The 15,097-nt window shown below is 32.9% G+C and overlaps 5 protein-coding genes and 1 non-coding gene across 6 annotated transcripts; 4 read left to right on the top strand and 2 right to left on the bottom strand.

Moving 5' to 3' along the window:
• Positions 1-1,969: 1,969 nt before the first annotated feature.
• Positions 1,970-3,624, top strand: TVAGG3_0073850 (uncharacterized protein; the record flags this gene model as incomplete). Its single annotated transcript, XM_001325969.2, has 1 exon — positions 1,970-3,214. The coding sequence occupies one exon, from the start codon at positions 1,970-1,972 to the stop codon at positions 3,212-3,214; it is 1,245 nt and encodes a 414-aa protein (XP_001326004.1).
• Positions 3,625-4,002: 378 nt separating this feature from the next.
• TVAGG3_0073840 (cathepsin L-like cysteine proteinase precursor) lies at positions 4,003-4,976 on the top strand (the record flags this gene model as incomplete). Its single annotated transcript, XM_001325970.2, has 1 exon — positions 4,013-4,930. The coding sequence occupies one exon, from the start codon at positions 4,013-4,015 to the stop codon at positions 4,928-4,930; it is 918 nt and encodes a 305-aa protein (XP_001326005.1).
• Positions 4,977-5,457: 481 nt separating this feature from the next.
• On the bottom strand, positions 5,458-5,538 carry TVAGG3_0073830. The gene has a single exon. It is a non-coding gene; the product is annotated as a tRNA-Ser (tRNA).
• Positions 5,539-6,443: 905 nt separating this feature from the next.
• Positions 6,444-8,190, top strand: TVAGG3_0073820 (uncharacterized protein; the record flags this gene model as incomplete). The annotated part of the gene is made up of 1 exon (XM_001325971.1): positions 6,445-7,953. The coding sequence occupies one exon, from the start codon at positions 6,445-6,447 to the stop codon at positions 7,951-7,953; it is 1,509 nt and encodes a 502-aa protein (XP_001326006.1).
• A 120-nt stretch (positions 8,191-8,310) lies between these two features.
• On the bottom strand, positions 8,311-10,617 carry TVAGG3_0073810 (vacuolar protein sorting-associated protein 35 family; the record flags this gene model as incomplete). The annotated part of the gene is made up of 1 exon (XM_001325972.1): positions 8,350-10,611. One exon carries the CDS (start codon positions 10,609-10,611, stop codon positions 8,350-8,352), a length of 2,262 nt encoding a protein of 753 aa, XP_001326007.1.
• Positions 10,618-11,064: 447 nt separating this feature from the next.
• Positions 11,065-11,793, top strand: TVAGG3_0073800 (uncharacterized protein; the record flags this gene model as incomplete). Its single annotated transcript, XM_001325973.1, has 1 exon — positions 11,065-11,382. One exon carries the CDS (start codon positions 11,065-11,067, stop codon positions 11,380-11,382), a length of 318 nt encoding a protein of 105 aa, XP_001326008.1.
• Positions 11,794-15,097: the final 3,304 nt, after the last annotated feature.

The raw sequence follows: 15,097 nt of genomic DNA, 5'->3' as shown, positions 1-15,097 counted from the left end.
TTTGAGCATGCATATTCAGTGAATGAATGCATTAATTAAAATCAATGAAGGAAAGGGGATAAAACATGAATTGCAACTATGTCGCTATAAAGATATATGTCTCACAAATTGTTAGAATAGAGTTCTTTCATAATGATTGAATATTCTTTCCTATTTTGGTTATTACACGGAATTTCCTTCCTAAACATATAATGTCTTCCTTATAAAATGACTTATTTTCTTTGAAAGCTAGTATATTTTAACATTTTTGAAAATTTTTATATTTTTTTTAAGTTTTTATTAAAACAATAGAGATTTAAGTATATCCCTCTAAAATAAGTGTTAATAGTATAAAATCAGGTTAAATTTGATCTAATATGAGTAAAAATGTAAAAAAGAACACACTCATTTTGCATGTAAAGGAATAATCAGAGTTATTCAATAACATTTTACGTATTAAATTATGGAATTACGATATCTTTTGAACAAAATTCAACGTAATTAGCAGAATGAATTTAAAAAATTGCTAAAAGAATGATGTACATTGATCATGCATTAAAGTATCTTAATAAAAATGCAGTAATATACAATGATGAGCAAAGCAGATTTGAATCAGAAAGAAGATTTGCTTAAAAAATCAGTTGAGTCTTCTCTAGTTTCCATATTGCCTATTCCTGTTTAAACGCGGTTATTCCTATTCCTGTTTTTGGTGCTTTACTATGATAACCAAATTGATTTGGTTATCATAGAAAAGAGACCATTATCATTCTTAGAATTAATTATGTTTAGGGTTGGTTTATTGGAATAAGGAAGTTTATAATACGTGAACACTTGTTTCCTCATCGAAAAGTCATAACGCATAAAGTCGATGTTTCCTTAGTACAAAAAGTGACATATGACGCTTAACTCTTTATTCCAGATAATGACCATATTTATGGGATTAAAAAGTTTAGGAAGCTTCTCCCCAGTAATCATTTATGAATATATATGTATAAAATCTCAATAAAAATAGAACTCTATAATTTATTAAAAACAATATAAATATATTATTGCGAATCCATCTGATTCTCTATATCAGCCTGGGCACCACGAATCATCAAACCTACAAAATTTGATTTATCGTTTTTTTTATCATCAATAAAATCTGTAATTGATTTTACATGTATAGCTGGAAATTCGTGGAATAGCGTTGATAAAACGTCATCTTTGGGGATTTTAAAGATAATCCATTTTTTATAAAGAGGAATTTCAGTAAAATTTATGGGCAACTCATCAGTGCTGTAACTAACTCTTATGTATTTTCGCTTGTTCATAAAGTTTTTGATACCTACTTTGGAGTATTGAAATAAATCTGTTGCTTTACTTAGGTTAATTGCAAAATAGTTATCTGAAAACACTAAAAGTCCTATTAAATAGAGAAATAATGGTGGATTTTTGTGTGCTGAACAAACTAATTTTATTGTGTATTTTATGTCTTTAAAAATAGATCTCTGTCGCTGATTGGTGATGGAGCAATTTGTGAAATATGGTCTTAACTTCGAATAAAGAAGTCTGTTCATTCCAAGGGGTGTTAGCTCCATTCCCCTTTGAATTCTATCGTCTTCGAAATTTTAGAGAATTTTGATGTCTTCTATTGCATTCATGATAAAAAAAATGCTTAAATATTTTTAGAGTCAGCACATTGAAAGTCCCTATTCTCCTTCATAAGTGCAAAAACTTTTGGTTAATTGATATGGATTAATCAAAAGTTAGGACAATTTAGGAAGGAAGTTAGGAAGTATTTATTTGCACTACCTAGATCTTGCTCTTCAGTTCACTATTTCCACAAAGGCTATCTTAGTGGTGCCGATAAAAATATCATGAATATTCAATTGAATATAATTTCTAATAACGTACAAAAGTTTGAGCAATTTTTTTTGGAATTTCTAATATTATTGATCATATAATGATTTTATGAATTGTATAATTTTCAAAAAAATTTAAGATTTTTATGGTGGAGTTACCGCCTGCACCAGAAGAACTCAATGAGTTTGGTAAATTGGTCTTTTTAAACGAAATGCATACAATGGCTTCTCAAATAATGCAATACGTTAAAGGTGATGATAAATTAACAAAACTTATTCAATATGCGTTAGATTGTATTGAAGGCGAACGAAAATTATTAAAAGCATCGTTTACAGGAAATTATATTCGCCCTGAGTCGAAAAATATCCTATCGCTAATACTACGGTGTTCAGAGCTTTATTTACAAACAGGCATATGGTTTGATATGAGCCGCGCAAACATTAGACTTGCTGGATTAGAAAGTGGTAATGACACCTTCATGGAAGATGTTAAATTGTGCTTTGCAAGCCCTGATCTAACTGAACGTTACGTAATTTCAGGCCCAATTATCGAATTAACACTTACTCGAATTGAAATGATTAAATTTTTCGAAGCTGAGCAAATTGAACTATACAAAGGACCAGAACCAGGAGAACATGATCACCTTGCAGACTTTAAATTCCCTTCTGAAGATACCGATGATTCTGCTGATCGCTTCAATGAAGCAGAGCTTAATGAAGAATTTGTTAATTTAGATAAAATGGTAATTGATGATGATTCATATTTGGAAAATAGAGAATATATGTCCTGGGCTATACTAAGAAATATACGAGTAATCGGGTCAATATGTTGTATTATTTATTATATAATTTTCCTAGCTATTACAATTTATATTGGAACTACATTACATGTTACACGCTCTTTGCCGATTTGTGCTTGTGCAGGAACTGGAGGATTAATGCTAATTATCGAAATTATTTCACTTAGAACATGTTTAGTTGCTTGCTGCCGTCCTAAGAATCCAATTGATTGTATTTATCCAGGTTTAGAACTATATGTGACACAATACATTGCGGCAATTACATTGTCCATTATAATGATAGTAGTAATGTGCTTAAATCTTAAAACGAAAAATATAGTTCTAATGGTAATCACAATACATCATGCAGCGTCAGTGATTTGGCCTCTGATTACTCAGTGCTTCTTTACAAAGAAGCACAAGAGAGTCGAAAGAAAATTTAAATGGATAAGAATTAAATTTTTCAATTCATGCTGGTGGATGGTGTACAGATTGATATCATTTATTCTATTCACCCCATCAGTTTATGGAATTGAGACAATATTTTTCGCTCAGCTCAAGAACTCCCCAACAGTAACGAAGATGGTTCCTCCTCAAGCGATCACAGTTTAGTTTGATCAGCTATAGATTATTGTATTTATTAAAATGTTCCTATTAATTTTTTTTTAATCTTCAGATTTAAATTTATGTTGAATTGAGTTTGATCAATGAAGAATGAATTCTCATTTACTTGGGTATAGAAATATTTGTCTAAAATAAGGATAATACCACAGTGTAAAAAAATTGAATTATTCAAGTAACGTCGGAAAAATAACCTAAAAGTGGAGAAAATAACTTGTAGCAGAGGTATTTTTCAATACAAATGAGCAAACTTTTGAAACACAATTTCCTCTACATCAGATAATCTGCACACTGGTAGAATTTGGGGTGATTTTACCCATGAGGTTCAAATTATGAATATCTTATTTACTGAAATAATATGAGTTAACCGAACTATCTCATGCGGTTTAAGAGGATATGGGGTAAGCATGCGATATATATGCTTAAAAGGCAAACTTAAGTTTTGAAGATTATCTTGAAATTAAGAATTTAGAGTTGGAATTCTCATGTGTCGCCACTGATGTATGTATATAAACAGATACAGAGCTGTTTGGCTATCAAAAATAACCCAGTTTTATTGAAAAATATGGGTGCTACAAGTTAAATTTCTGCTACGGGGTTATTTTTTCGACGTTATTCAATTTTTTACACTTAAAGTTCATAGCCCTAAAAATAACTTAAATATTAATGTTATGAAAAATCGGATTATTAGTCACTTTTGGTTAAGTGACCTGAAAGATTCAAATCATAACTGCCCTTTGAATTTTTTTGAGAGAATAAAGAAGTTAGAAGCAATCATCATTTCTACACATGTTCGTTCAGGCACATGAGCAGAAAGCCTTCCTCGGCTGGATGCGCGAGACAGGCAACATGTTCACAGGCGAAGAATACCAGACACGCCTTGGCATTTGGCTCTCCAACAAGCGCCTTGTTCAGGAGCACAACCGTGCTAACCTCGGCTTCACAGTTGCTCTCAACAAGCTCGCCCACCTTACACCAGCTGAATACAACTCCCTCCTTGGCTTCCGCATGAACAAGGCTGAGCGCAAGGCCGTCAAGTCCAACGCTATCGCTAACGCTGACTGCGACTGGCGTAAGAAAGGCGCTGTTAACCCAATCAAGGACCAGGGTCAGTGCGGCTCTTGCTGGGCTTTCTCTGCCATCCAGGCTCAGGAATCACAGTACTACATCTCATTCAAGACACTCCAGTCCCTCTCTGAACAGAACCTTGTTGACTGCGTTACAACATGCTATGGCTGCAATGGTGGTCTCATGGATGCTGCTTACGATTATGTTGTCAAGCACCAGTCCGGCAAGTTCATGACAGAAGCTGACTACCCATACACAGCTCGTGATGGCTCCTGCAAGTTCAACGCTGCTAAGGGCACATCCCAGATCAAGTCCTATGTTAACGTTGCTGAAGGCGATGAGAAGGATCTTGCTACAAAGGTTTCCACCCTCGGCCCAGCTGCTATCGCTATTGATGCTTCTGCTTGGTCATTCCAGCTCTACTCCTCTGGCATCTATGATGAATCCGCTTGCTCATCTTACAATCTCGACCACGGTGTTGGCTGCGTCGGCTACGGCACAGAAGGCTCCAAGAACTACTGGATCGTTCGTAACTCCTGGGGCACAGCTTGGGGTGAGAAGGGCTACATCCGCATGATCAAGGACAAGAACAACCAATGCGGTGAAGCTACAATGGCCTGCATCCCACAGGACAAGTAAACATTTTTAGTGATTTACATACGGTAATTATCTAATTTTTTTATTATATAAAATTTTTCCAAATTTCATTACATGCCAAGTTTCTCAAGTAGAAATTAGGTTGTTCCTATGCACAAAGTAACATCTCTAAGTATTATCTATATCATCCAAAGATCTGATATTCCAATAGAGTTTGTAATTTTTTTTTGCTTGTGGCATAATAAGATTAATGGTAATGCTTTGTTAAATTTAGTATTTGGGTTTGAAATTTGCATTCTGCCTCAAACCATCTATTGGATTCAATATTGTTCAAATGCAAACAATGAAAGTAATTCACTTGGAGCCGTGGATTATTAGGATCAAACTAAATTCAAATGGAAGAAATTTTGCTTTTTCCAAGAATGATTTGAGTGGAAAGTTATTCATACTTACAAAAATTCGGGACATTTCATTTGACAAAATTTATCTGCTTTGGTATTGTCAAAACATAACATTAAAATGTAATAAGATTTTGGGTTTCCCAGCAGGCTGATGAAAAAGAAAAAAGTCGACAGAAACCGGATTTGAACCGATGCGGGTGAACCCATGGGGTTTCGAATCCCACGCCTTAACCACTCGGCCATTCTGCCTTGACAATTTTAATAATTAAAGAATCTTTATAAACTATTTTCGCTAATTAATAAATTGAAAAAAGTCGTTTTTTTTGAAATATATGAAATCATTATAATTTCTACAAGCACTCTTATAGATAGTTCAATATTTTAAATCTAAGAGGCCCATATTCTTCTTATAAATTTCTTTGAACGATTCTTTAACCCCTGATTCTAACTTATTATGGAATTTCTAACCCCAAATTCATAGGAAACACTCATAAAAGCGCATGAAGACAGATCTCCCATCAAATGAACGATTCAGAAAATACTTTCACTCATTTAAGTAAGAATGCATTTTCAATTCATTACAGGCCATGGAGCAGATGTATTGTTCATGAGAGCAATACAATCAAACTTATATTCTAAGAAACGCAATAAATACGCAGCCGAGATCATGAGATATTGTAGCTTGACTGCATAGATGTTGTGAGACTATCTGGAAGAATTATCACAGAAGATTAAGTTGAGTGCTGATATGGAAATCACTTGCTGATATATGCATCAGATCAAAGAATACATAACATCTCATATCTGATAATTTTTTAGTTTCAAACTTCGAAAGTAATTACTCACTCGTTCTTACCGCGAGGATTGAACGTTGTCAAAAATGTTTGGGGCGAGAAATTGCATTTGATAATTTGTAATTGTATATAAAATTTATAGAGATAATCAATATAGATTTTACGTTTTTCATTCAAAATCTTGAATACTATCAAATTTGTGAAACAATCATTGAAAAAATTGAATTGAACCGGAAATCGTGTAAAAATGCCGAAAAGGAATAATCCAGGCTATCACTTGATTTTACATCATTATCTCATACCGAGGGATTCACTTTAACCGCATAATTCTCAGAATTTTCATTCTTTGCATAAGAAATCAATGGCTTTTCCATCACTGAGGAGATCAGCAACAGCTGATAATTTCAGAACATCTGATGAATATGAGATTGCACCACGACTTGTTCCATTAGAATCAGTTCCAACACCAAAAGATTATTTATTAAGAGCAAACTTGTTCTTAGAGAAGCAAAAGAGTCAGGGTTTCTTTCAGGAAACAGATCCCGATAACAATATAATTCAACACTATATGAAAGAAGAGCCAAAAGTGAAAGAAACTTCTACCGCAAATCTTCCAAAAATCATTTCTCAAAAGGACAATAAGTTGATGTCATCACACTCAGTCACTAAGCCCAGAAAGCGGAATTCTACCAGTATTTTACCTGTTCGGATTGATATTGATTTTTGGAAAAAGTTAGAAGTAGTTAAGCAAGTAATTCGTGAACTAAAGAAGCTTCCTTATAGTAACGAAGCTTATAGAGATGATACACTCATTCAATTCAATAATGAAATGAAACAAATAATATTTGAAATGCAGAAAGAGAAACTGATCAATCCATATACGAAAACAAGGATTGCTTCCACAAGTGCAATCAATTACTTCACATCAGAGATCAAAACAATCAGGAAGAAAATAATATTTGAAAAAATCCAGTCAAAAAGGATAATTTACGATAAACTTGATTTATCAACACAAGCAGAGTTTCCTGAAGACAAACCACCTGTTTTTGTTGATTCCACTGTTGTCACACAAGAGAAACTCCTTCAACAACAAATAAACGAAGTTTCTGGACTCTTTCCCCCGTCATATCAGTTCCATTTTGATAAAGTTCCGACTGCTGATGACTTGCTAAGAGAGAACTCAATGATATACAAACCAATGGCTGCCACACAACCAGTTTCTCCTGTTAGAAAACTTCATGTTCCGACTAAAAAATTGGAAAGAAATAGAACATCAACAGCTGTTCAATCAGCTCCTGTGATGAATTTATCTCCGCTTTTCGCTAAGTCAGCTGAGAATAACTTATCGAGACAAGAGATGATTTCAACTTATTTCGATTTGTATGACCCGTTAAAAGATCGTGTTCCAAATCAAAAGAATTATTCAGACCAACTTTATCAAATTTCAAGCAGCGCAAACTTTGATTTTACTACATCAAACAGTGAAGATGTTGAAGTTCCTGCTGTGGATATTGATCTATCAAAGAAAAGTTATATCGAATACTCGTTTGATGAAAAAGTTCCTGAATACGCTATACATGAAAATCACGAAGAAGAAGAAAAAGAAATTCCTCAACCAGTGAAAGTTGATCTGTTACAACAGCCAAGACACAAAATAGATCATGATATTGATATGGCAATGCTGCTGAACTCGCCGTTGATTGCAACACTGTTATCAAATGATGATGATGACGAAGAGGATTTGCATGCAAGAATCAACAAAGTTTTTGATGAATTAGGTTTTTCTGCAAAACAAAAACTTGATCTAGCTTTGAAGTACTCTGATACAGAATCAAATGGAATTACATTGACTGATGCTGTTTTCAACTAGGAAAGAATTTTAGATTGTTACAAATTGTATGAGAAAACTTATCAAGAAGTGAAATCTCAGCTAAAAGTTGCAACTGGATACGATCTGGCAGATGATAGTTTCATTGAAACTAAAAAGAAAATGCTGGATAATGCGGAACTTAAAATGAAAAGTGTTATGAATAGATACGAAGAGATGATTGGAGGTCCTCTTTTTATTAAAGGACATGACATAGAAAGTATTTTCAAGAAGCGAAAGAACTCTTTATTATCTTATATTAGTTCATTATAAATTTTAGTTTATATGTATTTGATTATTTTATTTACCTAGAGTTGTTCTATATCAGAAATAAAGATAAAATTTCCATTTATTTACAACATAAATATATATTTAATATTTCCGCAAACTAAATTTTTTTTAAGAAGTGCCGTTTTCATTTGGGAACAAATGTTGGTCTTTGATGTACTTAACTGTATTGACGTAGAACTTCTTCACATCCAATGGTACAACAGACTCAATCTTCAGTCCCTTCGACACAATCACTTCGTGTTTTTCATTGATCAACTGCACTAAAGCGTTGATCCATGTTTCGTTCAATTTGCATCCAACTTCCTGGAAATACGCCGTCCAACTCAGCACTGTGTAGAAACCTTTCAGCATCGTTGTCTGGTCAGTAGCTGTTGCTGCCAATCTCGATGCCTTAGCGAGACATGCTTGGACCTTTTCGACATCGTTAATTTTCTGATCTTTTCTCCAGAACAAATTTGCGCAATTGCAAACGCTTGTTATTGCCTTTATTGTGTCCTGAATGTTTCCAACAGCATTGCACAAAACAGAGTTGACATCCAGGTCAATGCACGTACTGGAGCAGACGAAGTTTATCAAGTAAGTCAGTGCCTGCTGCTTCTGCCTGTTTTCTGGCATTTTTTGCCATATTTCAATTGCAGAATTCATAAACTCATTTGCGTACAAACCGAGTTTTACTGAGTCCACCTCCTTTGCCGCCTCCACAAACAAATAGAAAGGACCGAGTGCATTCTCTTCCACGTTGTTTTTCGCGTACGCATTGATGAACTTCAGCAGCTTCTTCCTCTCGTCGTCGTCCTCAGTCATCTCTATCTGCTTCAGAGCGACGAATCCGATCGGGAGAACGGCCCTCTGCGCGGCCTTCTCAGTCGCGTCGTCCATCGCGTTGGCGAGTTCCTGAATCATCATCATCGTGTCCATGACAGAATCTGCGTCGATGAGGTGGAACAGCGCGAAGAAGCACGACGCGCCGCTGGAGTCGCGCACGAGTGTCGCCGTCATCGAGAGGACGAACTTCAGCTGCTCCATGCTGGCGATCTTCGTCCCGCTCTTCAGGAACAGGTCGCAGACGAGGCCCGCGATGGAGATCCTGTCCGGCGGCATCAGCCTGGAGATGAGTGTCGGCAGGAACTCAAGCGAAAAGAGGGAGGAGGCGCTCTCGAAGATTGTGAGAGGCTCAGTGAGGAAATCGCGAAGTTTGAAAGATGCCTCTGGAGAGGTGAGAACTTCGTCTCCGATTGCGAGGTCGATGTGGAAGTCTGTGAACTTAAGAAGGGCTTTGACGTTGCGCACGTCTGTCGGATCGACCTTCAGAGCGAATTTGAGCAGCTTCTGAAGGGTTTCGAACTTGTCAACAAGTGCTAAGTGGCCTTCTGAATTGAACAGCTCTTCGATGTTCTTTGCGATGACGACAAAGATGTTGCTGGCTTTCTCTTGGTCAACAAGATGGCCGAGGTAGTTAAGGAAGCGCTCGAGAAGCTGGTTGACAATCAATAAGATGCGAACTCCTTGTTCTACCTTCCCAAACATGGAAAAGAGGTCGTCAATGGTAGCAACATGGTACTCTTCGGGAAATGCTTGTATGATCGATTGTAAAATGAATTCTTGGCCTAAGGAATCTTCGCATAATTCAACATGTTTAGCTAAGAATGGTAAAATAATGGTACTGTAGTTATTGATAGTAAGACCATGTAAAGCTGATATTCTTTGAATGTTTGTACCAATTAAAACTGATAATTCTACGCGTTGCTCTCTTCTCGAGTCGGTAGCCATGATATCTTCAATGCGAACCCACATTCTATTCATTTGCGCAAAGTTGCCAAGTAGGAAATCAAGTGATCTCTCAGTTTCTATGTCATTAGAATCTGGAAGCGCCTGTTTAAAGATACTGAGCGTGTAATGCCTCAAAAATAGAGCTCTGATAGGATCTTGAGCTTGTTTAAGCATATCAGTGAGGTCATCTAATACGTCCAAGACTCGAATAATTTTTCTTTTTGATAATTCAGGCGCGATAGTAACCATTAAGTATAATCTTTCAAGCGCACTCTCGTTGTACTGAACTGTTTCGTATAATTCGGCGATTTTTCTTGAAGGAACTTTTAATTCGTCGCCTAAAGCATTATTTAACTGAAATAAAGCAGTAGAAACTGGATGATATAAGGAATAATAGTTTCTAGGAGTAAGCGAATCAATAGCTAAAATATCAATAAGACTAATTGCATGGTTGATTGCCCCGTTAATATCGCCATTATCTAAACAACGAGCCATGAGAAAAGAGTAGCCATCAATTTTCTCTATGTTCTCATCTAATAACTTCTTTTGCACATCATCACCAGTAAAGTTTTCTGGTGCATTAATCGCAACTTCAGTCATTTTTCGTGTAAAACTTTTTTTTGTCAATGAGATGTGAAATCATCTATGTAGAATCATAAAGCAGGTATTATTCAACTTGGAAAGCAAAAAGGAATAAATTAAACAGCTTTTCGCCAAAATGAGACTAAATACATTTTAAATAATTTGAAATTACTAATCATAATCTAATGACAAGGAGTTTTGGATAAGTAGAGTCTCAGAAATCGAAAATTTATTCTTGAGGCATTTCAGAACAAAATAGAGTGCATAAATGGTAAAATTAGCTCAAAAAGTCTGATTTACAAGTTACCAATCACAAAAAGGCCAAACAAATGATACTTGGAAGAATACATGTTGCTCCTATCCTTGGTTTCAATCATATTTTCCTAGAATTTTGCTTGAATTTGAAATTTTTATAAATTATTCCGTATAAACATTTGAATTTTTTTCAAAATCTTGTCACTTTTTATAAAAATGTCTGAAGAAAAAACAGGAGGATTTCCAAAAACTGTTTTTGTAAAGAGACTTCCTGAAGACTATACAATGACAGAAGTTGCTGAATTAGCAGTTCAATATGGACAAATAATGGAAATGACCAGAATGGACGATGGAGCACTACTAATTCGTTTCGAAGAATCAGATAGTGCAAAAGGATTCACAGATGCTGCGTCAGGAAAGAAAGGAAAGGTACTTAAAATTAGAGATTCTCAGATATATGTTATTCCTAAGAGAAACAGAAAGAATTCAACTGAAAATGCAAACGCAAAGCAGCAATCTAAGCCAAGGAAATAGAATATTAATATATTATAGAGTTTAATTATTGTTTAAAAGACAAATATAAAATTATTTTTATAGAACTACTAAGTTAATCGATATATTATACTAAAAGACTATTTATTTTATGATTTAGTCAAAATACCCGATACTCTAACTATGAAGGCTGGATATTATCATATTTTCATTTAAGGATACCCTTACGTGTCAGATTTTTTGCGCATACGAAGAAGTCATGCTAGACATGAGCTATAAACCTGAAATTTTAGCAACATATTTAAAACTTTTTAAACTACAATACACTTTAATATTCAAGAACAAAAATATTCTTTTTAGAAATTACATAATTATTTTATGTGAAATCTATATAAAAACATATTTTGCGAGCGTAACTTTTTTCTTTATAAGCACCTTATATGACTGATAAACTGTGAAGGCACATAATTGTTAATTCATAGAGTTGATATGTTTCCAAAATTGAGAGGAAATTTGAAAATTGAATACCCTTTCAATTCAATTTTCAAAAGATATCAGCTCCTTCAATAATTGAAGGACGATTTTGATCATTTGCTCTTAAAACAAGTATGCCATGGAGAAAAAAGTTACGCTCGCAAATCTGAAATATAACTATCATATAAAAAAATTAAATTTCTAATTTTTTTACTCTATAGATATTATTGGCCACTTGTGTAATGCATAAAAGTTTATGTCATATGCATACATTTGGAAGTATGGGAGACGAGGGAAATTACTTCTATGAGGCACTAGGATTTTTAAAAATTTCTCTATCGGACTCACCATTCAATTTCTCGAAAATTAAAAAAAAATCAATAATAGCTAAAATGTATTATGCATAACAAATTTTAATGTTACACAGTATTTTTTGAACTTCATGACATGAATTTTCTTTATATTATTTTTTTTTTTGGATTTTCTATGATTTATGCGATAGGCTGGAACAACATTGTAAGTGCAATGATATCATTTATAGAGAAATCTAAAACTTCAGCATTCAGAACTCGCAACCACAAAAATATTCATTTGCTAAGTAAGTAAAGTTGATTAAGTTCGACACTTAGCTTTTATATGTAAAACCAACTGTGTATTGTTATTTCTTGTTAAATTATTGAGAAAAAAATAAATTGTAAGAGAAACGATACTGATTATTGAAATAATATTGAGGGTAGCTGCAGATTTCTTCATTAACATGCCGGAAATTTGTTAATCTTGGTTTTCTATCATAAAATCTGTCGAAGAATCTAAAAACGGAGATATGAAATAGAGATCATGTAAATCTAGAGTATCCTGTCAGAAAAATAGACTAAGCATGTAACCCTTTTTTGGTCATAAACACTTTTTACCACTTAGTCATACAGATGATCATTAAATTTAAACGAGCACTTTTTGTCAGAATTTATTCTTTTACAAAGACAGAAGATTTTAGTATTATTTAATATTAATGCTGTAGCAAAATTCAAAAAACGGTGAAAATTCAGTGAATTTGTGAATTCACATTTTTTCGACATTTTTCTTGATATATCCATGCACATTAAGAACACAGCTTTGATACGCTTCAAAAAGCATATTTCATATGAAATTGTTAAAGAAATAAACAATTTATATAAAAATTGCACTTATGGGCAGTTTAGATATATAATTTATATATAACATATATACAAATCCATAGACAAAGTGCAATAACTACAATGTTGTAGAAAATTACAGCAGAAATACTGACTTTTTGTAGGATAATAAGAATTCTTCTAAATGTTGTATTTTTATAATTTGATTGATTTTTTTTACTATTTCATTAATCTTTTATGAATAATAATTATTTTTAATATATGTGCTATTAAAATTTCAAATTTTGACTAATATATCTAAGTTATCTGAACGAAACATTTAGAAAATATCATACTTACATTGAAATAGCAAGTAGAGCATATTAATAGCAAGTTTCTTGGCTTTATATCTATCATCTATTGTTGTTTGATCAAACAAAATTCACTCTATTATATGGTGTCAATTAATTAAAACAATTTTTAATAGTTATTTATTTAGTGCGAATAAGTGCAAACTCATAAATGAATAACTTAATAGTAGAAATGAATTATCTGATATAAATCTCACATTTTGTCCATCAGAAATACTTTAATTGCATACGCATAACTATTAGTAATACGTCTGGAGTGTCAATTAATAACAATCCCACAACAAGTAAAATTCAGATTTTTATTAAACTTATTTTTTCCTAAAAGTTTTCTCAAATTACTATATATACATATGTGGATAAAATAATAGTAATATTGTAAAAAATTAGATAATTTTTTTTATTTGAGAACCTCTCAAAAGTTCATTCAATTTATCAATTGTTTCAGTTTGATGTATATTCATTTCTGGAGCCTAAAACTTTAGCAATCATGACAATATCATATTCTGTTTCTAACTACGCAATGTAAGGGTATCCTTAAAACAAATAGATATCTTTCATCTCTTATATGTATTATGCTATTATTTAAAAATAATCAGCAGCGTATTTTCGAAAAGAAGATTTTTTTTAATTTTTAATTTTTATGATACCCTACGTTCCCAACTTCTGGAAAACGGTTTTTCACCCTTATGATCAGTTTCAGAACTTTGGGAATCTCCCAAACTTTGATATTTTGCATTATGATAGAGAAACGTGTCTAGTTTAACGCACAGTTGTTTTAAAGGCAAATGATGATATCACATGAAATTATCAAATTATCAAATTTTGAAGTACCAGTCCAAAGGGTTAATTAGATCCTACACAGATGTGCGATAGTGAAACATATGTGTTCTTGATTTGAGAAGTCCTACTGATAGAGGTATGAATCTCAAAGCTTTGTGTGAGTGTGTCTGACACTTGTATAGAGTGGAATATGCGCCGACATATATTATATAATAACATGTAGTTGATAATTATGAAAAAATAGAATTTGATGCGAATGATATTGAAAGTTGTTTTGTAATTTGATATTTTTCTTATATGTGTTAATTAGTAAATGGCTTGTTTGTTGTGATCGTACTGTGAAAAATGAAAGGTATTTTAAATTAAAAAAATGAGATTTTGAGATATCTCTAGAATTAAGAATTTATTATGTATTTGACTTTTATATAACTATGTGTAAAGGATCTCGATGTCTATATGCTTTAAATAAAATTAAATAAAATGAGATAAAAAATTAAAATGGACAAGAAGATATATGGAAATGTAATTTGTATTGTATTTGTTGGCAAAATGATTTTAATACAGATTTAAGGATTTGGAATGGATTTGAAATTAAATGATTTTTATTCAAGGAATAATAAGATTTTGAACTGGTTTTTATTTTGAGAATGTAAACTCCTTCCATAGGATATGTATTAGAAAGATCAATTTTAAACTTTTTGAAAGAATTGTTTTTTTGTTGAGTGATTTTCTCTCATTTGATAATATATTTAAGTTGGCGTATCTTACGCCCTTCCAAAAATATGTATTAGAAAGATCAATTTTAAACTTTTTGAAAGAATTGTTTTTTTGTTGAGTGATTTTCTCTCATTTGATAATATTTTTAAGTTGGCATATCTTACGCCCTTCCAAAAATATGTATTAGAAAGATCAATGTCAAACTTTTTGAAAGAATTGTTTTTTTGTTGAGTGATTTTCTCTCATTTGATAATATATTTAAGTTGGCGTATCTTACGCCCTTCCAAATATTTCTTAAAAATT

Source organism: Trichomonas vaginalis, chromosome IV (assembly GCF_026262505.1).
Source record: "Trichomonas vaginalis G3 chromosome IV, whole genome shotgun sequence".
Taxonomy (NCBI): Eukaryota; Parabasalia; order Trichomonadida; family Trichomonadidae; genus Trichomonas; species Trichomonas vaginalis.
This window is presented reverse-complemented; position numbering and strand designations above follow the sequence as displayed.